The sequence below is a fragment of the Coturnix japonica genome, chromosome 3, assembly GCF_054131305.1.
Source record: "Coturnix japonica strain WE chromosome 3, WE-NBRP24, whole genome shotgun sequence".
NCBI lineage: Eukaryota > Metazoa > Chordata > Aves > Galliformes > Phasianidae > Coturnix > Coturnix japonica.
In genome coordinates this window covers 99,914,989-99,935,612 of record NC_140665.1, presented here as the reverse complement: position 1 = coordinate 99,935,612, position 20,624 = coordinate 99,914,989, and the positions used below count along the sequence as shown (strand labels likewise).

General features: G+C 43.2%; 1 protein-coding gene across 5 annotated transcripts in view; it reads left to right on the top strand.

The window, feature by feature from the left end:
* FBXO16 (F-box protein 16) overlaps window positions 1-20,124 on the top strand; it is a 34,481-nt gene extending 14,357 nt beyond the window's left edge. For 4 of the 5 annotated variants that reach the window (XM_015859887.3, XM_015859885.3, XM_015859886.3 and 1 more), the window contains exons 4-9: window positions 3,575-3,781; window positions 5,064-5,228; window positions 6,085-6,287; window positions 12,201-12,306; window positions 16,639-16,864; window positions 19,094-20,124. In XM_015859887.3, the coding sequence (XP_015715373.2) occupies window positions 3,575-3,781; window positions 5,064-5,228; window positions 6,085-6,287; window positions 12,201-12,306; window positions 16,639-16,864; window positions 19,094-19,242 (1,056 nt within the window). In that variant the 3' untranslated portion in view covers window positions 19,243-20,124. The remainder of the gene's footprint in view (window positions 1-3,574; window positions 3,782-5,063; window positions 5,229-6,084; window positions 6,288-12,200; window positions 12,307-16,638; window positions 16,865-19,093) is intronic. The other variant, XM_085542280.1, reaches the window with a different exon arrangement.
* The last annotated feature ends 500 nt before the right edge of the window (window positions 20,125-20,624 follow it).

Here is a 20,624-nt window from a genome sequence, read left to right as displayed (position 1 = left end):
ACTTGAGAGGAGCCAAGGCTCTGGGGAGACCTGAGAGTGGCCTTTCAGTACTAAAGGGGCCTGTAAGAAGGAAGGGGACAGGCTCTTTAGCAGCATCTGTTGTGATAGGATAAGGGGAAAATGGTTTTGAAATAAAAGAGGGGAGATTTAGATTTCATATGAGGAGAAGGTCTTTTTTGATAAGAGGCAATGAAGCACTGGAATGGATTGCCAGAGAGGTGGCATCCTTGGACATACCCACATCAGGCTGGATGGGGCTGTGAGCACCGATGGAGCTGTGAGTTTCCCTGCTCATTGCAGGGATGGGACAGGTGGCCTTTAAAGGTGCCCTCCAACTCAAACAATTCTGTGATTCTATGTATGGACATCAGGTGCTGCCTCCTTCATCCCTTCTCTTCTAACTCATGCTTCCAAGTAGATCACTGCTTTGGGGCTGGGAGAAGGTGGTTGAGGAGGCAAAAATTGCTTCTACTGAGCTGAACCATCCATCTACTTGCAAGTTATTCTACCTTAATATGTTCCAGAAGGGCAGTATTGACTTGGGAGTTCTGTGCTATGTTTGCAGAGCACAGGGCTGCCTGCGTGTGATTGTAACCCTTTGAACTCACGTCAATATGCTGGGCTGGAGGCGAGGATTATGTCCCAATTCAGTGGCTAGTTGAAGTTAGTAAAACAACCTGCCTGTTAGAGCGGAGAGGGGCCTCTTTAGGTTAAGCGGCAGAGCTTCTGTTCTTCAGCACTGAGGTCCTGGGCTCTCCCCTTGGTGTCAGGCTGCATTATTTGTGTGTGTGCACTCATGGATTAATCGTAAACTGATCGCAGTACAGGCTGGGCACTCTGCATTCCCTGGTGCAACAGTCGGTAGCCTTATGTCACACAGTCCCCGGGGAGACATTGTTCTCCAGGGCTTGGGGAAAGACACTGAAAAGGAAAAATGTTCCTGGCTGCGGATTGAGAAGGTGCAGTCCCTTGAAAAGGGGAATCCGGTCTGACTGGTTGGGTTGCTGTAATCACATGCAAGGGGAGGAACTGCGAAGAAAGGCGGCCAAATGTGGGATGGGGACATGCTTGTTAATACTGGAAAAGAGACAAATTATGCCTACTTAAATACTTGGCTGCTGCTGAATGCAGTGGAGAAGAAGCTATGTGTTCCCATGCTCCTGAAAGGATGACACTGATTTAGTGGAGTCTCCCATGCGGTGTAAGCTCAGGCTGAGGATGCTGGAAGGAATTGCTCCATTGCAAAGCTGTGGCAGAATGGGAAGAGTTAAATGGACTCAAATATTCTGTCTCTCTGAAAGAGAATCTGTTTTTCCTTTGATCAGTTCACTCAGTCTCTTGGTGTGGAAGGGAAGGAGCCAGTTACTCCCTTGTCTCTGGAACTTGAGAGAAATTTACCTTATTTAATAGATGATTGCAGATCGTTTTAATGAGAAAAGGATGCAGCTGTGATCATGAATAAGGAGTCTGTGCAGCAGAAGCTCTTCCCTCTCAACCACAAGACAGAAAAAAACCTTTGACATCAAACTGAAAGTGAGGAAGTCACAGGCAAAAACTCCTCTGCCCCCCTGCAGTGCATCTTCACCTGAATCTGGATTCTTAGAGCACACATTTCTAAGTGCTGACTGCCAAAGTCCTGCTTCAGTTTTTGCTTATTGCTAAACTCCATTACAGGTGAAAGTTGTATGCAAAGTAGGGAGGGGAGGGAAAGGGTGTATTCCTTAATTCGCTGTCTGTTTGTGTATGAAAAGACTGGGACATTTGGGAGCTTTCTTTGGCTTTTTGTCTGGGTTCTCAGGAATGGTTCCAGCCCTTCTTGTCCTTGCTGACCTACATGAAGGTCTTGTAAAGGTGTCTGTAAGAAGGAGCAGACCTATTTACTGCTCGCGGCTTATTGTCCTATTCTGGAATTAAATGCATCTGGGTAAAAATAAAGAAAGAAACAAAAAGTTCTGTAAGGTGATCTATGAAGAAATTACCTCTCAGTTACAGCTCATCTGCACAGTCTATTTTAGACCATAATTCTGCTGGTCCTCCAGTTCACCATCATTTTTTGGTGTGGAAACAGAGAGAAAAAGAAGATTAAATTTGTAATCCATTTTATTTTGAAAGAGAAGGGAAAGGAAGGGAATTGGGCATTGCATCTACCCAGCTCTTCATAAACACATGTATATGATTCTATACTTCTGATTCTATGATTCTATATATGTGCATCTATATATGAAAATGCATACATATGTGTGTGTGTATGTATATATATGAAGAGTTGTACGGGTTTTTTTCTTACAGCTGATTTTAATTTGTGGAGACCATGTTTAAATAAGTTCTTCAAATGCCCCTGGGGTTAAATGCAGAAATAACTCTGCTGTGATTTGACCCATGGAGGGCAAGTTGTCATCTATAGAAAGCTGACTTTAGGAAACAGAAAGAGGAACGTGTGTTAAAGGTATGGCCAATGCGTGAGAAAGAAAGAAGCAGGGGGAGGCAACATTCCCCAGACAGACCCAGTTCTTTAAGAACTTGCCCTTTGTAAGGAAGGGGAATTGGTTTCACAGCTGCTCTCGCTGTGCTAGGAATCTGCACTCTGCCTCTTGAAGTCCACCATTCTCTGTACCATTCTGCTGCCAGCGGTTCCCACTGGGGATTCCTGTTGGCGCTGACTAAATGGTCCTCTGCCACGTCCTCCCTGCTGGCACTCCGTGCTGCCCTCGCAGCCAGGACTGCTCCTGCAGGTTTTGAGACAGATTGCACAGATTGTGGCGATGAGGTCAGTCTCCTCCCAGGAGATTCCTGCTGACAGGGCCCTTTCCATTCCCTGCTATCAACACAGGCTAAACACCAGGTACGGCCGCATTGCTCCCACCCTGTTTACACAGCTCTCCCCAACTCTGCTCAGTGCAGCGCTGTTGTTGCTGTTTTATCAAGCGATAAGTGCTTATGTGGTTAAGTGCTCATTTCTTCCCACAGTGAGGTCCAACTGTTTTCCTCCTCCTCTTTAGATATCTGTCATAAGCACTGAATTGCCATGAAAAATCTGTGACTGTGCTGCCAGATCTGTGTCACATTTTCCTTGGGAGATGCAGGCAACTGATGTAGTTTCTCTTTGCTTCTTTGCAAGGCAATGGGGATTTCTCTCTTGTGCAGATCTTGGGAATAAATACTTCACAAACTGTGAGGCACTCAAACACTGCAGTTTTGGGGGCCATATATGGGTCAGGGTAGGTGAGGAAGCAGCAGTCAATTTAGGACTTAATCCTGTAAACACACACCTGAGTTTCCTTTTCATGACTGAAGCCACGTTTCCAAACTGATCCTAGGTTCTGAGAGTCTTGTGAGGATGACTGTGTCCTGGACAAGGTCATCCTGGATCCTTTGAGGATTATAAATCATATATTATGTGGCTTCAGAGTTTCTTTTAATGTAGCCTCTCCATTTGTTCCCAGTTCCTACGTGCTTTGGTATTGAGTGAGTCACCAAAAGCTGCTGTTTGGGCACTTTCCCTTGCCTTGCGTGTGTGATTTATTTTAGCAAGCTGAATCTCTGGTTTCTCAAAACCTGGAACTCTTTTCTTCAGTTTATCAAGTGGACAGATGGTCAGAGGCAGAAGATCCTGGTGGACCAGTTGGATCTTTGCTCCCTGTCACTGCAGAAGTTCTGTGCCAAGCAGCTACAGGATCGAATTCCCATCGAAGCTCTAGATTTTACCATGAAGCTTCCTAGAGTGCTGACCTTATACATCTTCTCCTTCCTGGACCCACGGAGCCTCTGTCGATGTGCACAGGTGAAAACAACAACTAGATTCAAAGTCAGGTCAAGAAAGGAAAAAAAGGAAATAGCAGTAGGTTACGATAAAGTTGAAGAAAAGCAAGAATGCCTTCTGACCTGGCACCCTGGTGCTATATGGTTAGTGACACTTGTATGAGATAGAACACAACACTTCCCTAGATCCTAAATTAAATCAAATCAAGTCAATGTTTATGAAAGCAAAGAGTAACTCTGGGAGCTCTGCTCTAAGCCATTTAACAAGTGACACTTTACAAGGCTGACTGTTCTCAAGAAGGAGGCCTGGTGCTTTCTGAAAACCATGTTCTTTGAAGTACCTTGTACAACATGCAGAATCATTAATTGCTTTAAGACGTATCAGCCCATGGTAGTTGCAAAGAAGCGCATACATTGCTTTAAGAAAAATAGAATAGAAAAATAAGAAAAAAAAAAAGAAGAAGTGCTGGATGTGCAGAAGCAGAGAAGTTATCGATGTGTTTTTGAGCACACTGTCTAAGGATTCAGTCTGCTGATATGTTTTTATGGCTTGAAGTGATCCCAAAGCTACTTCTGAATGAATAAACTCAAATATGGGTGACACGATTACTGCACTTACAAACATAGTACTCCGTATATTACTGCTAATACATCAAAATCTCAGGTTGTTTAAAGCTTTCTCTAGTATCTCCAACAGTTCATTTTTTATGTAGATGATCCACAGATATTCATGCACAGACAGAGAGAAAATAGATTAGGATATGAGAAAGGAAGGTCCTTACAGTGCTACTTCTGTCATATCTTTGAATAGTTGCTGTTACAAGCACAACTGTGCAAACTAATTATGCTTGCCCTTAGGCTGGAAGAAGTATTGTATGCAAGGTGACTGTGCAATGGACTATAAAAGCAGAACATGAGTAGGGAGAAAACAGAATATGTCTATCAGACCAGGAGGGGTTATTTTCCTGTTTTTGACATCAAAATGAAATAAAGGGTTTATTCCAACTCCTATGCACTTACTGGGTAGAAATGTAGGACATTGCCCTCAATAAGCTGAAGTCTTTCCTTTTGGCTAGTGATTTTTAGAGCATTTCACCCTGCACTGGAGATCAGCCAACAAACAATGAGCAAATCATGAGGAAATTTGGGTTTATGTGGAGTGCAAACAGCGCTGAAGTACTGTGTTAGTTTAAGGACGTAGGGGAACTGCATCCACGGGAGATAAACCTCCAGCTGTAACCTGAGATATCTGAAACCCCAAGATGTTGATCTACTCTTATATGTGGTTTACTGGTCATCCACAGGTGAGCTGGCACTGGAAGAACCTGTCTGAACTGGATCAGCTCTGGATGAAGAAGTGCCTGCGTTTTGGCTGGTACATCAACTTCGTTCCAACCCCCTTTGAGCAAGGAATCTGGAAGAGACATTACATTGAAATGGTGAATGAGCTCCATGTTACAAGACCAAAGGTATATACCTAACACCTCTGGAAATGTTCTATGCCAGTTATAATAGTCTGGGCTAGTAGAGTCCCTAACTTGTAAACTAACTATGTTCTCCCACTAATAAGAAGGAATATATGTAATTTTAAACTCATGTGTTGCTGTGTGGTCTGCTTTCCCTCATCCATCCCTGGTAGGGGTGAAGGGGAATGAAAATCTCAGAGGTTAGGAGGGAAGCAGCCACCAAGGTCTCCCTCTCCTCCCATCCTCTCTTCAGATTCTGGAATAATCCTCTAAATTTCTCTCTTCAGAACTCCGGACTGTTCCCCTCTCTTCTCCAGGTCACAGGGAATATGATAGCCTGCCTCTATCTGATAAGCAGGAGTGGGGAGCCCAGCATTGACCCTGCTGAAGTTTCAGAGTCAGTCTAGCTGGTAGAAAGCTAAAAGAAACTCACACATTCTGCCTTTTATAGGCCTTGGTGTTATCTCATTCTGTCTTCTTCAAAAGTGGCAGGGCCATTTTGGGAAGTGGAGCATTACTCCAAAGCAACCGGTTTGTCTTGAGATTCACTGATCCAGATCCCTTGTTTGTGGGACTGTGAAGGCGAGAATCTTCTGCCTTGAATTCAAAACTCAGGCCTCTAAATCTAGCCAAACTCTCTCATAGGCTGTCTGAGGCCAGTGCATGAAGCCAATGCAACTCAGCTCATCTAAGTGCACTGCGCAATGGGACTTGCATTGCCAGAGTGCCTTTTTCTGTCCATTAAGTTAATACCTAGTTCTTACAAATCTGAGGTTAGGTAAAATGAGTCAAATTTTCACTGAAGGATAAAATTAATCTTTTAAGAAATTAATTTTCTTCTTTTAATGTCTCTCATTAGACTGATTCGAAGGATGAGTCTGTAGTTACCAGAGTGCAAAAGATGAGAAGCAACACTCCAGAGGCAAAGCTTTCAGCACCAGAGAAGACTAGAAAGAAGAAAAAAGAAATCCCACCATGGCGTTCATCAGACAGGCACCCTAAAGACACCATGCGATTCAACTGCCTCAACAACTACGATCCCATTGAACAGGCTAGGCAGGCGTAAGAGGCTCTCTGCCTTTTTGCTTTTTCTGTGTTAACTGAGTATGTCCGTTTCCTTTGCAAGTTCCCTCTGCCTGTGCTTCATGCTTCCTGGAAGCCTTGTAGTTCTCCAGCCTGGCTGCAAACCCAAGCTAGCACACTGTGCTACCCTTTTGCCTTTGCTGATATTGGTCTTGATCCTCTTCTGGTTGCAGCTTCACTGCTTTGCATCCTTTCAGCACTGTGCATTGGTAGATCTTGTTAGTGTCTGCCTATAAAATAGGCTGTAGCTCCTGGGGAATTTACACAGTTGGAAGAGGAAGAATTAGATCAAGAGTTTGTTCAAGAATTTTTTAATAGGCTTGTAGTTTTCTAAACTACAAAGTTGAGAGGAATGTGCAATTTCTGCACAAAAGAAAAAAGAATGAATGATGGTGAAATATAGTTCTATCAGTTCAAAGATCTTCTGGCTGAAAATAGATTTAGATGTTCAAATGAGAGTGCAGGTATTAGAGTATGAATGTGTGTATATGTTTGATATGATATGTAAGTAAGAGTAAGATTTGTGTCTACACTACCTGGGATGGAGTGCTTAGATTCATCAGTTCATAGGCACCTAGAATTACCTGGTCATCAGCTGACAAAAGAAAGCATTTCTGCAACCCAGAGCAAAGTCTTGCACATTGACTTCTTTCCTTTGACATATCTGGCATAGGATATTTTCAGAGTCTCAGGTTTGTGGTCAGATTTCAGCAAACACTGGTAGGAGCAATAGCGAGGAGGCTGCAGTAGTTATGTAAAGGAATTTGTCCATTTCCCATTTAAGGTTCTGTCACCTTTCCTTTTTTTCATGGACATGCTCTCAGCAGTTACCTCCATTCAGCTGATATGCAGTAACTTGTGAAACTGTGGTAACATTATCATTAGTCTGAGCCTGCTGTAGATGTCGTTGACTAACTTGACCATTGCCTCCTTCATATGTGAGTCCCTGTGAAAAGTACTGCACATTCTCACCCAACCAAAAGTGCACAAAGGAGGATATTCCTCTTCCCTTTGCCAACAAAAACCTTGGGAACCACCTAATCCACAATGAATGTAGCCAGGTTGTACATTAATTAAATAACTGATATTGCTGAGACAAGCACTGTGCATAGGAACAATCAAGCCATGAATTACCCTAACCTAGTGATTATTTGGCTAAGCAGAAGCGCACTTGCATAGGTTCTTTCTCAGTGTGATTAACTTTGCTGGACCCACCGCTCCTCCGGGGTGTTCCACAAAGTTCTCAGTGTCTGAGCAAAAGCCTTTTATGAATCATTTTTTAATCCGCGTCCCCTAGTCCTGGGATAGTGCACTACTTCAAAGAGCATTCCAGCTTCCACCTCACCCTCTTTCTGTGGTGTGTTTCCAAATTCTAGCATTTTAGGTAGAGTTCTCTGATGCTTTTAACTAAATATTTTGACAAAATGCCTCTTGTTGCAAATAATTGTTTCAATATTATTTGTCAGTTGTGAAGCGTTCCTACATAGCCTGTTCCAAAGACTTATGTGAGGTTTAGGGTTCCCATGTGCTGGTCATGAATCAGTGTCAAAAATGGGACAGGTCCTGTTCAAAGAGTTTAGAAGTTACTTGTTCCGGCACTGAGCTGTAGATGCAGCTGACAACCAGATGCAAATGATTTGAGTTGCTAATCATACAGAAAGCACACTGACTGTTTTCTTCTCCTAAGTAAGATTCGAGCCTCTATCCATTTGTGCAATGGAGGATATTTTAATGCCTAGCGATCTAGCAAATCTGGCTTTTATCCGTAATTACAGAGGATTATAGCAAGGAGAAAAATGAATTCTAAGAGATTTACTTGTTTTTCAAGGATCTTCCTTTAATATCACTTAAGCTGAAAGTAATTGCTAGTGTGTAGTCTTGCCTGTAATGACTCTTATTTAGCAATACAGGTGTGTTGTTTCAGGTGCTGACCCAGCTACCTGCTCATGTAATGATGTTTCTGCAGACAGTGTCCCCTCTGCAGCCCCTTCCCAGAGATCCTCCCACTAAGGCTCTGTATTGCATCCCTCACCCTTTCTGCTGCATGGGGACCTGCTCTCCTGCACCTCACTTGCTCCTTATCTGCAGCAGAACTGGTGGGACACCCCATTCCATGCCTGTGTTTTCCTCCTACGATGGCGATAATGACAGCAAGTAGGCAGCTTGGTGAGAGATCCAAGTAGACACAAAATGGTAAAGTGTTCAGTGCCTTTCTGTTATGCCAGCCTTTGTTCTATACTGCTGATGAAGGTTGCACTCAGTGAGCATCTAGACTCCTGGGCAAGGGAAGGTAATGTGAGTGCTGTGCAAGCTGATCTATCATACTGCAGCCTACAGGCTCAGACAGACCCTGCCTGACCACTGTACACGGTTGTAATGTAGAACAGAGAAATGAGATAGAGATCTCTGACCCTCTAGGCTGTGTTAGGTATAGTTATTTTTCAGATTAGATGAATGCTTGGAGCTCAGGGGCGTAACATCCACTCTTTGTGTAGACTATATGTCAGAAGTAATGAAATCTATGTAAAATGAGATTCTGAAAACAATAGGAGTGATTTCCTAAAATACAGGGTTTTGCAGTGGTAGTCTGACAGAGGTAATGAGTTTTGCTGCAGTCTGAATGCATACAGAGAGAAGCAAGTATTTTCTTGAGGCAGATTATAAGCATGGGTGAAAAGGTGCAGCAGGACTAGCAGAAACACAGCAGACAGCCAAAGAGGTGATGGAGAACAAATACAGCATTCTTTCCATCTGTGTTCTGCTGTGTTGAGAAAAGCAGAACTTGTAGAAAATTACATCAAAGGAACACCTGACGCCATCATTAAAGAGGTGTGTGAGACTAGTCACTGGCTACTTCTTTAAATCAAAGTCAATCTGCCTAATGTTGGGTTAAATCTTGCAGAATTTAAGAGGTAACAAAAAGCCTAAAGATTTTCCTAACTCCTGGAACTGAGAAAAAATCTTCTGTATGCTTGGCTTCTGGTCCAAAAAGAAGAGAGAACTCTTCTGGGCACCATAACAGGGTGTCAACTCTGCATCCAGGATAGTCATTTAAATGGCGGAACCATCCCGTTTCTTTGTTGGTCTTTGCAGAGGAGCCCTTAGCTATGAACTCTCTTCCTCTGTTTTAGCACCACACCACACTGCTGACTACTCATAGCAGAGAATTCCTTGCTTAGCCAAAAACTGAACATGGAAGTGCAACAAGCAGCAGCCAATTCCCACTCATATAGCTGAGTAGAGTCAAAGGGAGTCATAGAATCACAGAATGGTTTGGGTTGGAAGGCACGTTTAAGCTCATGTAGTTCCAACCTCCTGCTGTAGGCAGGGACACCTCCCTCTAGCCCAGGTTGCTCACAGCCCCATCCAGCCTGGCCTTGAGTGCTTCCATGGAGGCGGCATCCACAGCATCGTTGGCAACCTGCTCAGTGTCTCACCACCTTCACAGTAAAGAATTTCTTCCCAGTATCTAGTCTAAATCTTTCAGAGTCCTAAGAGATGTAAAACAAAACATGGACTTTGGTCTATGAGACCATAATTGGGTATTTACTTTAGAATAAGTAAATAAACACATTTCTGTAGAACACTTTGGTGGGAGTCTCTCCTGGTCAGTGCTGGCGCTTCGTGTCAGTGGGAGGAGAAACTGTAACACTGTGCTGCTGCCAGATTGTGCTTGAAAGATGGTAGAATGAGGTTAATTTGCAATCTGGATGATAATTGAGTGTTGACAGGTTTGTTTTGTTTTGGTTTTGTATTCTTTTTTTTTTTCTGATGCTTTGATTTTTTTTACTGCTTGCTCAGGAAAGCATCAAAAAGGGCACCCAAGAACCTCAGTGACAAACATCCCTGCAGCTTTAGAGGAGCCGGGACAGTGATCCTGGAGTATGATCAGTACATGTTTCTTGGTTCAGATGGGAAAGTGTGGGAAAAGCTCAGTCCCTGAGCAGTGAAATCAACAGCAGCGATGAGCAGATGCGTGGTTGAGGGAGTGGCGAGGAGATAGAGGAGAGATACAGACAGGGGTAGAGTTACAAATTGCCTGGAGGCCTTATCAAAATCACTTGCTAGAATTATAGTGGTGGCTTTCAGTGCTGCTGCACGTCTGTGAGCAATATATCACAAGGGCGATTTCTGTTGGGTCTGTTTTGTTTTCTGCCTAAATTATCCAGGTAGCTTTTAAAATTGCACGCAGAGACCAACGAGGATGGAGTTGTCTCTTTGGGAGCACGAAGCGATACCACAAAGGTGAAATGAAGCATTTTTATCTAAAACCCGGGACCACATTAGCAAATTTTCCCTGGGATTCTGAGCAGGAGGGGCGTTCCTTTCAGGCTGTGCTCATGCAGTTCTGCTGGAAGGCATCTGGTGATGGTGCTGCTTGGTGCCAATAAATCAAAAGATCTGCCTCCCACTTTATCACGACTAATGAACCCTGATTCTAGCAGAGCACTGGACCCCTGCCAAGGCTGTGTGCTTGTGCCTCTAGAATGAGCCCAGCTACTTCTCATGACAACAGTTCAGCCAAAATGAAAGCTCCTTCCCCCCCAGCCAGCCCTGCCTTCTAGCACTACTTCAGTTAGATAATTTATGGACATAGGCAGGCTCTAAAAACAGTTGCATATTGTGCTGAAGTGTTTACCCAGTGAGAAAATAATTACTTTCAGTAATTGTTCTGTCAACAGCCTAGGCCCAGTTTCTGACAAAAAGGGGCTGGGCTGTGTGAGAAGGACATGGTATTTCGCTGGTCCTCTGCATCCTAATGCCCATCTCCTGCTTTTCATGTTTCTGAATAGACAGCTCTATACTCCCTGCCTGTAAGTCTTGTGAGAATTTAAAACACTCCTCAGGAGAGAAAAGCAGGGTGAGAAGCACAGGGTTCAGCACTGGAGCCAGATGGCTCTGATGCCATCTTCCTTTGTAGCATCTTCCTTTCCATCCCCACTGCTCTTTGTCCTTACTGTGGGGTGAGATGGCGATGCCCTGCTGCAGAGGGATGCTCTGACACCAGGAACATGGACTTTAGAATATAGCAGTAGAACTTAAAACCTTAATTTGAGACCATAAACCCAGTTTTGACAGGATATTGGTATTTTTTCCTTGTCTAAGTGGATCAGTGTGTTTGTTTTCTTAGTGGATGGGCTTATTCCAGTGCTGCCACTGGACTATAAGGAATGGAGTCAGAGCCACTCCTTATTCTCTTAGAGCACTCCCAGGTGTAACAATGAGTGTGCCACAATGTGAATGTGGAAAGGGAATGAACATTTGCAGACCAAATGTGTTTATGAACCTGTCCCAGTCCTGAAAAAAACCTTCTTGTAGTACTAATTTTAATCCTGATATCGGAGCAATGTGACAACTGGCCATATTCACTTCATTTTCACTCTCTGCAATGTTCCTGTTCTGCTTGCTATCATATTAACTTTAATTATAACTGCAAATAAAATCATGTGTATTTGAAAGGAAGTCTACTTGGCTGTAGTAAAAATGAATAACTTGTTTAAGGGGAACTCTGCTGACCCTATTTATGTTGCAAGTTACATGGACTAAACCAAAAATGCAAACGTTATTTAGCTAAACTTCCCTTTCTGTGAATTCCCTTAAGCTGGTGTAGCACCAGTTATGTGTTTACCCAGTGATGTGTTTATATCTCCATAAGCATCAAGGCAAGCACATGCATTTGAATGCTATGAAGTTATTACCATTTAAAAAATAGCAAGCTCTTCTGAGCCACAGAACTGATTGTGTACCCTTGGTCTGCCCCAGGTGCAAGATAAAATGTATGAGCTCAAACCATGTCATTTCGGGTTGCTTATCATAAAGAATTTTCTTCTTCTCCACCCCAGGGATCCAACTTCTTAGCTCTTGTTAATAATCTTCCATTCTACTCTGCAGGAGAAAGAAAGGAGGAGGGAAGACCCCAGACCTTAGCTGGCAGGCAGCTGAGAAAAAAAAGAAAGCAGGTTGTGCATCTAAGAAACTCCAGAAATCAAAATCACTGGTGAGTATCACTGTTTTATAATTATGTTAGTCCAGTGTCAATTGCACCCAGGAATATTTTAGCTCAGAGCATTTACTTAACTTAGGCAATGGTGAAATTTTGCTCCTGACTACAAGCAGGCTGCCTATCCGGCCAGTAGCAATGAGACCATAAGGAGGACACAAATCATGCCACATCTGCCTGCTCCAGGGGCAGTTTCTCACTGCAGCCCAGACATAGCCCATCTGCCTGCAGTGGGAAAAGGGGACAGCAACAGTCTGTGTGTAGACAGCGATCCTGTTATCTGCTCCTCCTTCACTTTGTACACTGCATGGTATCCTGACAGCCAGTTTCCACTGGATCAGCTCTCTCATGACATTTGCATCTTTCCCCAAAGCTGCTCTTCCATTCCCACAACTTTTGATTATTGCAGTTTGAAGTTCTTTTATTGCTTTGTTCATTGCATTGAGCCTGGGCAAGCAGCCCTAAGGTCTTAATACTGAGGATTCATTGTGCTTATCGCTGGTAAAATAGGCCATCCTCACATGAAAGGAGTCTTGGGAAGTCAGGCTTCAAGAAAGCATCATGGGTTTAGCTTTTGTAGATAGGGCAGCAAGAAACTGCCAGTAGAAAGATGTGCTTGCAAGCGTATCAGGGCTTTTTGCAAACCTGGAAGCATGTTTCCCAAGCAATGAAAGCCAGGGAACAGCGTTTGAGTTGAGCCAAAGAAGGTTTACATAAAAAAGAGTCATTGTCTCTGGAGATTGAGAGGCATTCTCCTGACCCAAATACAGCCTGTTTGCCAGGAAATAGATTCAGTGAGCTTAAAGAAGAGGAATATTATTTAAGTTATTCAACGTGTGTCTTATAATTTCCATGCTTTGAAGGATTCCTCTGTAGCTTTTAGATCAGAGAGACCTTACAGTTTCATTCTTCTGTGGCTTCTCGTTTCAGATTTAAAGCTGTTTTATTGTCAGCGCAGAGGTGAAAGAATTTTAGTTTAGAGTAGAAAGAGGTGACTAATTTTTTTTTCTTTCCCTAGAGTTTAGGAACTTGTTCTAAGTTACTTAACCTGCAGACCAAAGCTAGAAAGTACAAACACCTATTGGAGTCACAGCGTAAAATGCAAACCCTCTTTCATAAACTCATAATCAGTTTTTGCTATAAATTGCAGCTGTACAAGGTCAAGTTGTGCTTATGCCCGTGTCACTTTCTGTTGGCTCTTCATAGCTTTAGAGGCATTAATTCTCCCATAGCAAGTAGTCACCAGAAAGTGTTTAGCTGACACTAAGTAGGGGTATTAAATTCTCTGCCCACAAAAAGCTCTGGGAAGATTCTTAAAGCCGTTCATGCTATCAAGGCCTGCGAGGTCCACCATCCTCCCTTGGTGCCTCATAGTGAGTTAGGACAGCCTAACTACAGCTCTGGTGGTCACAGCTCTATGACATGAACCCAGAACAGAGCCCTGTGTGCTCATATTAAGCAGTCTTGGTAGCACTATCTTCTTTTTGTGTTAACATCTGTGGCGGTCCATGCTGTGTCCCTCTTTCCTAGGTCTTTACATTGAAAATCAACTTGTACTTGTTTCAAGAAGTACAAATTTCAGCAAAAGTGCTGTGTTTCTCATCCTCTTTTGGTATTGCAGTGTATAATCCTGCTGTTTCACTGACCATTAGTGACTACAGAGCTACATGACAACAAAGGTTAGGTTACAGTAGGCTAATGCGTAGGAAAAAGAACATATAGCTCACTAGGAATCATCCAGAATTAATTTCCATTTATTATTAGGGAAATCTTGTTGAAATTAAGACCTGTGAAAAGACTCTTAGTTAATCAATTCCAAATAAAGAAGCTTAATATTCAAACCTTTTAGTAAATCCTTGGAAGAAGAACAGAATATGATGAAAGAATAAGTGCCCCAAGCAAGCAAACATCAAGTCAAATTAAAGCGAAGCTCTTAAATAGATCAATGATTCAAGTGTAGAAAGCAGATGAGAATAAAGTATATTACAGCCAACAATGAAGATGTGAAAAGGGCCATTATATGGAGTGCTGAGCTCAGGAGGCTGAACAGCAATACACTAAAATAGAAGAAACATGTAATTAAAGTGATGACCTGAATCTGCTGGCTCCAACTTTGCATGGTGTGAATCAGGTCTCCTCCTCGTAAACTTGTGGTGTTTTGGAGTTTATTAGTAATCATGGAAATGGTGGCATAAAACGTGACCAGGCTCACACTTAATTTACAATAAATTAAAGTGAATTATCTAAATTACTTTAAATAACGCGTTACAATAAATTAAGTTAATTAGGTCTCCGAAATAAGGGCTGCTTTCCTTCTTATGAGAATGCATGCAACCACTGTATCTCTACAGTGGGAGGGGAATGCCTGCTCTATCTTTATGGAGGGAAATGCCTTACACGAAAGACAAGTATAGTTTCATTGTTAATCATCTCTTTCAGCACTTTGCTGGATCAAGGCTTTGTGGCTTGTCTACACCACCTTGAGCAGCTACTGCCCAGTATTGTACAAAGCAAAGTGAAGAAAGGCTCAGTGACTCAGCTGAGCTTTTGGCAGGCTGGGCATGGAAACCAGATCCCCTTGTTTTGGGGCCACTGTTTCATCCCTCCTGTTCTTTCTGATGTGGAGCTGTGCTGCCCTGCTGTGATTCCCCAGCTCTGACCCTACAGGTCCCCTCACAGGTGTCACTGCTGCCACGTCAGTGTCCTTTACACAGCAAGGGGCTCTTCCCTGAAGGACTTCCAATAAGGAGTTTTCTGCAGCTTTCAGCAAAACAGGTCATGCCAAATCCTCTCTAGATGTCAAAAAGCACAGATACTTTATTAGGAAGGTAAAAATCCATCATATTGATGCTCGTGACAGCTTTGCAAATGACTGCAATGTCAGCAATTAGAGGCTGGTTTTGCCTTTCAGGCTGCCTGCTTGTTTCTGTTTGGGAGACTGCTCCACCCTCCCAGCTGTTCTTGAATTACTGACTTATTTTTAGCGCTTACAAAATAACATCTTTTTGACAGGATCAGTCATTCTTGCCTCACTGCCTGAGGTAATAAGATTGCAGCATGTGAAGTCAGGAATAAATTATCCAATGACAGATACACTGGGAATTGGTGTTTGGAGGATGGATCACATGTATATGCTATGTGGGTATATCGCACATGAAGGTCCAGGGCTCTTGGCGCTGTGACACAGTTCTGTCCAGTGTATATTTATATCAGCCGTATTCTGCAAACCTCATTTCAAGTGTTATTAATTCATCCAAGAAACCCTGCTGTACCACTTGTTACTACTCCTGAGTGTGAAAATACTTTGGAAATTGAAGCTCAGCTTACATATGTCACTCTAATTTGAAGGCATGGCTTGGCTTTGATACTCTTTGTCCATTTATCCCTTTTAACTCTAAAACAGAACCACACAGGACACAAGAGCTGAATAGCAAGATATGGTCAGATCTGTGCTGCAACTGCTACTGCTTCTTTGGTATTGTGCTTCCCTCACTAGGACAGAAAAACTGCAGCAGTTTGTATCACACTGTCTCTGTTACATATTAAGAACTGCTGAGACCTGGGCCACCTTAGACAGTTGTATACCTGTCTTTCTTTGAGCTGATATCCAAAAGTTTCTGGATTGTTTATTTATTGTCAGACCATTAGGAATGAAGTGCCATGTATTGCTGCTGCTGCCAATCCAAACAGTGGAAAGGGGAAACAGGGGGGCAGGAACTGCAGAACTTTTCCATTTTAAAACCATTTTGCTGTGGACACTAAGTTCTCACTCTACACTACTGCATATTGCTTTCTAATGAGTTTGAGTGTAAACATTTGATTTTGTTGCTGTTGTTTTGCTATCAGTACTAAATAATTTGTATCAGATCTAAAAAGCCAAAACTGTTGGTCTGAGCAACTGTTTTTGAATATTTGGGATCTTTTTCAATGAAAAAATAACTGTGTTGCTAAGATTCTTTTTTTGCTTAACTTTTATAGTGTTAAGTGAAATGCTCATTGAGCAGCATGTTAAAATAAACTTCATCCTTTCCACTGTGAGACTTCTAACAGCAAGCAAGACTGGGATTAGTTACAGCCATAAGCATGAGGCAGAATTTGTGCATTAAGAAACGAGTCGATGTGGAGAATTAATTAATGTAGGTTTGGCTTTACTAGCATCAATTTCTAATCGGATCCTTTTCTCCTGAAGGTAAACTTAGATAAGAACACATGTCACTGCAGTGTTATGCTTGTATCATCATTATGAGTATCATTTGTAGTTTAGAGCTTTCAACAGACTCCAATGTTTTCAGCCCCTCTGTTAGGATACTTTCTGTCTTCTCTTCCTAGCTATCACTTACTGAAGATCTTGGGTCAGCTCAAAAACCACCAGCTTGCACCAGCTGGGACACTCCCCAGTCCACCGGGAACCTGCCCTGCAGAGAAACAGCAAAGACCTTCGCCCAGAGCTCCCAGTGCAGCGCTAGGATACGACCAGCACCTGTTCAAGCTCCAGTGACAAAACCACGCGCAAGAGAGAAGAAAGACTTCACAGAGACGACGACCATGTCTCCATGTCAGTATGCTATGCGTGCTCTGTGAAAGCTATTGCAGAGGTTGATAAGGACAGGACAGGCCTGTCAGCCTGATCTCAGTAGCAGGGAAAGTTATGGAGCAAATCATCTTGGGTGAGCTCACATGGCACATGTGTGGCATCCAGGGGATCAGACCCAGAAAGCACGGGTTCATGAAAGGCAGGTCGTGCTTGACCAACCTCATCTCCTTCTATGACTGGGTGATCAGACTGATAGATGAGGGAAAGGCAGTTGATGTAGTCTACCTATACTTCAGCAAAGCCTTTGACACAGTCTCTCACACTATTCTTCTTGGGAAACTGGCTGCCCATGGCCTGGACAAGTATACCCTTCTTTGGGTAAGGAACTGGCTGGAGGGTCATGCCCAGTGAGAAGTGGTTAATGGAGTTAAGTCCAGCTGGCAACCTGTTACAAGTGGTGACTGCCAGGGGTTGGTACTGGGGCCCATCTTGTTTAATATCTTTATTGATGACCTAGATGAGGAGATTGAGTGTACAACCAGTAAGTTTGCAGATGACACCAAGTTGAGAGATGGTGTTGATGAAGGGTAGGGAGGCCCTTCATAGGGATCTAGATATGCTGGAATTCTGGACTGAGGTTAATGGGGTGAGGTTCAACAAGGCCAAGTGTCGGATCCTGCACTTTGGCCACAATAACCCATGCAGCGCTATGGGCTTGGGGTAGAGTGGCTGGATGACTATGAAGAGGAAAGGGACCTGGGGGTGTTGGTTGATGCTGCTGAACATGAGCTGTCTCTGACTTCGCATGGGTTTAACTCACCGATATTCAATAACAAAGCAAGAGATCTTACAGCATCAATGGCAGTGAGCTCAGTACAGAGTCCATGAACTCTGCCATGCCCTGGAGAGATGCCAAAAAGAACTGGTACTGAGCATTTAGAAAATTAGGGGATAAAACAGTCAACTCCAGAGGAACAACAGCTGAGAATGCAGCTGGTCTACAAAGGCCTTCCAAAAATAAGGAGGCACACTGACACTGTCAAAACGAGTTTCATGCCATTTCAGTCTAGGTTTCACTTGGGCAGTTATTTGCTGAGACCTCATCTTTCAATATACCCAGCATCTCCATATAGGGAAGAACTCATAAAGCTTAGGCTAGAATGTTGCAGTCCCTCGTATGAAGCTTCCATAGCAATACAACTTTCATATTAACTAGGGTCTTCAGACCCTTCATCCTGAAGTAGTACTGCATGAACAGAGCCTTAGGAAGACTTCACACAGGACTGGGGGCAAGTTAAGAGCTAAGCATAGGTCTGGGCCTTGGCTGTGTTATTGGCTTCTACCCTGCATTCCAGGAGGGTATCTGCAACTGCTAAGATGTGGTTTACTGTTGTCAGAAAGGATGTGGGGCATGAAGTATGGGGAACTGCTTCAGGGATGTGGCTACCCAGTGATTCTTAAGGATTCCAGATGAGTGGAGAACGGAGCACGTAGGGATGTGCGGCATCCTGCCTGATCTCTGTGTCTTCTATGTGATAAGAAATGTTAAAACTGGGCATGAGGGAAGGGCTTTGGGTATTAGGGAGCAGGCAAAAATGCAAGCTCCTTAATAAACACCATTGTTGTAGTATAGACACTACTGGGGTAAATGAACCTGAGGGATTGCATTGGATTACAAAGAATTTGTTAGGCCATACTAGTTGCGGATAGAAATGGCTACATTTTACACTTCACTCATAAGGGAGAAACAGGAATATATTTATTGATATTATATAGATACAATATAGTGATTTAATAGCAACAAGACTTGAGATGGCTGGTTACATTTGATTATTGACTGCACAGAGGGAAGAGTTAAACACATATACAGAGACCCTTCCCTTGAGTCACAAAGTTTAGAGTGGAACCTCTTTCTTTCTAAACTCCTTGAACCACAGAGGTAAGGAGCATAGGTGTGGCTGGATCCACTCCTCATCCCGGACTTGGTCAATGGTTTATATGAGGAGGTTCTCCCATGTGCAGGTTGTCAGAAAGGCGGGCTGGAAAAGTAAAGATGTTTTGACCTGATTATTTTCTCTGTAATGAGATGACAAAGGAAAACAGTCCATTCAGTCCAGATTTGTAGAAGTATTTGAGATATTAAATGCTACTGAAATCCCAAGGTTTGGATTGTGTACTTAAATATGTTTTAGATCTGAAATGTATGGTTAAATTAAAGACTGATTCTCATGTTTTTTCTCCTTCATCTAGCCACTCCACAACGTGAGGCTCAGCCTGCGCTCATTCCTCCATCAAATAACGATCTGGTACAGGCTAAGGAAGGATCTGGAGCACCTCACGTCTCACCGGAGCAGAAGCTTACCTGCCTGGATGGGGGAGACAACAGCAATGTAGCCTAAGATATAGACTTTCATTTACCTCACTATACCATGCAAACAAATAGACATGCAAGTCTTACTTATCTCTCCGAAAGAAAACTTGACTGCCTTGCTGCCAGTTTTGATATTGGAACAATGGCTTAGCACTTATTTGGAACTACAGTAGCTGGTACTCCTGCCTGCCTTTAGGTCTCCTAGTCCAAGCTGCAGCAAAGTCAAATACTTACCTGATGTGCTTTTCACCCTGGCTTCATGTTGCTGGTGCCATAATTCTCATGTTCTTTGGGGTATGTTGTTTCTGCAGAACTCACCTAGGCCTTTGATAACCCTTTTGCAGGTGTCTATTAGAGCTGCTGGACATGAAGCTTGCATGTGTGTCACAGGGCATTGTGGAGCACGTCCTATGGCCTGAGCTGCTTTGTGTTGCTCACTCAGTGAATTACAGAAGCTGTCTGTGGGCAGTGAGGGGATTGTGGAGGACAAGTGAGGACTACTGGCCACCTGGGTGATGTAAACTGTATCCCCTCACAAAGGGAGTGGTTTACAACTAATATTAATGTGCTCAGTTAGTTGTAACCTGCAGCCCCATCCAAAACATCTGGACTGAAGAAAGTACCACAGCATCCAAGGAAAAAGCCTTTAATATGCAGGAGAAAGGAGGCTTGGGCTACTCAGTGCTGTATGGAAGTCAGAACTCCTTTCTTATGGTGTACAGGGCAAGTCTATCATTTCAGTCATGTTAGTGAGAGTGAAACAGCTACGAGACCTGGTTTAGTGGTTTGCTGTAGCTACGATAATGGGAGGGTGGTTGGATTAGATGATCTTGTAGGTCCTTTCCAACCTTGTGATTCTATGATTCTATTAAATCCAATCCCACCCTGTGGATTACAGCATTGCACAGGGCACTGTGTGGGGAACTGGCTAAATTAATTAAACTGGGTTTAATTATTTACAGCATTATTTTCCACAATTAAGGAAATGTAGCAAATAACAGCTTTTAACAATAAGGGGACTAAGTGCATACCAACCGTAACTTACTGCCTTATCATAACCCAGGCAGAGCTGAAACAGAACTGAAACTTCACACACATTAGGAAGGGCCACAGCATACCCATGAATCCTCAGCATTTATAGACTAGAAATCATGTCCTGGAGAAAATGCCAGCCACTTTGTGACAAGGATTAGGGGAAGACTTCCACTCTGTGAACAGATTATCCCATACTGTGTCACTCGAGGGCTTCAAGGTTTTTGTCACAAGAGACATTGGCCATTGTTACGTCCAAGCACACGCACCATAGGGTTTAAATGAAGGGACAGAATCTGCCTACTGGGGCACTTGATCAAAATCCCCAGTCACAGATTGGCTAATTTAGCACATCTCCCTCTCCCTGATGTTATTTTG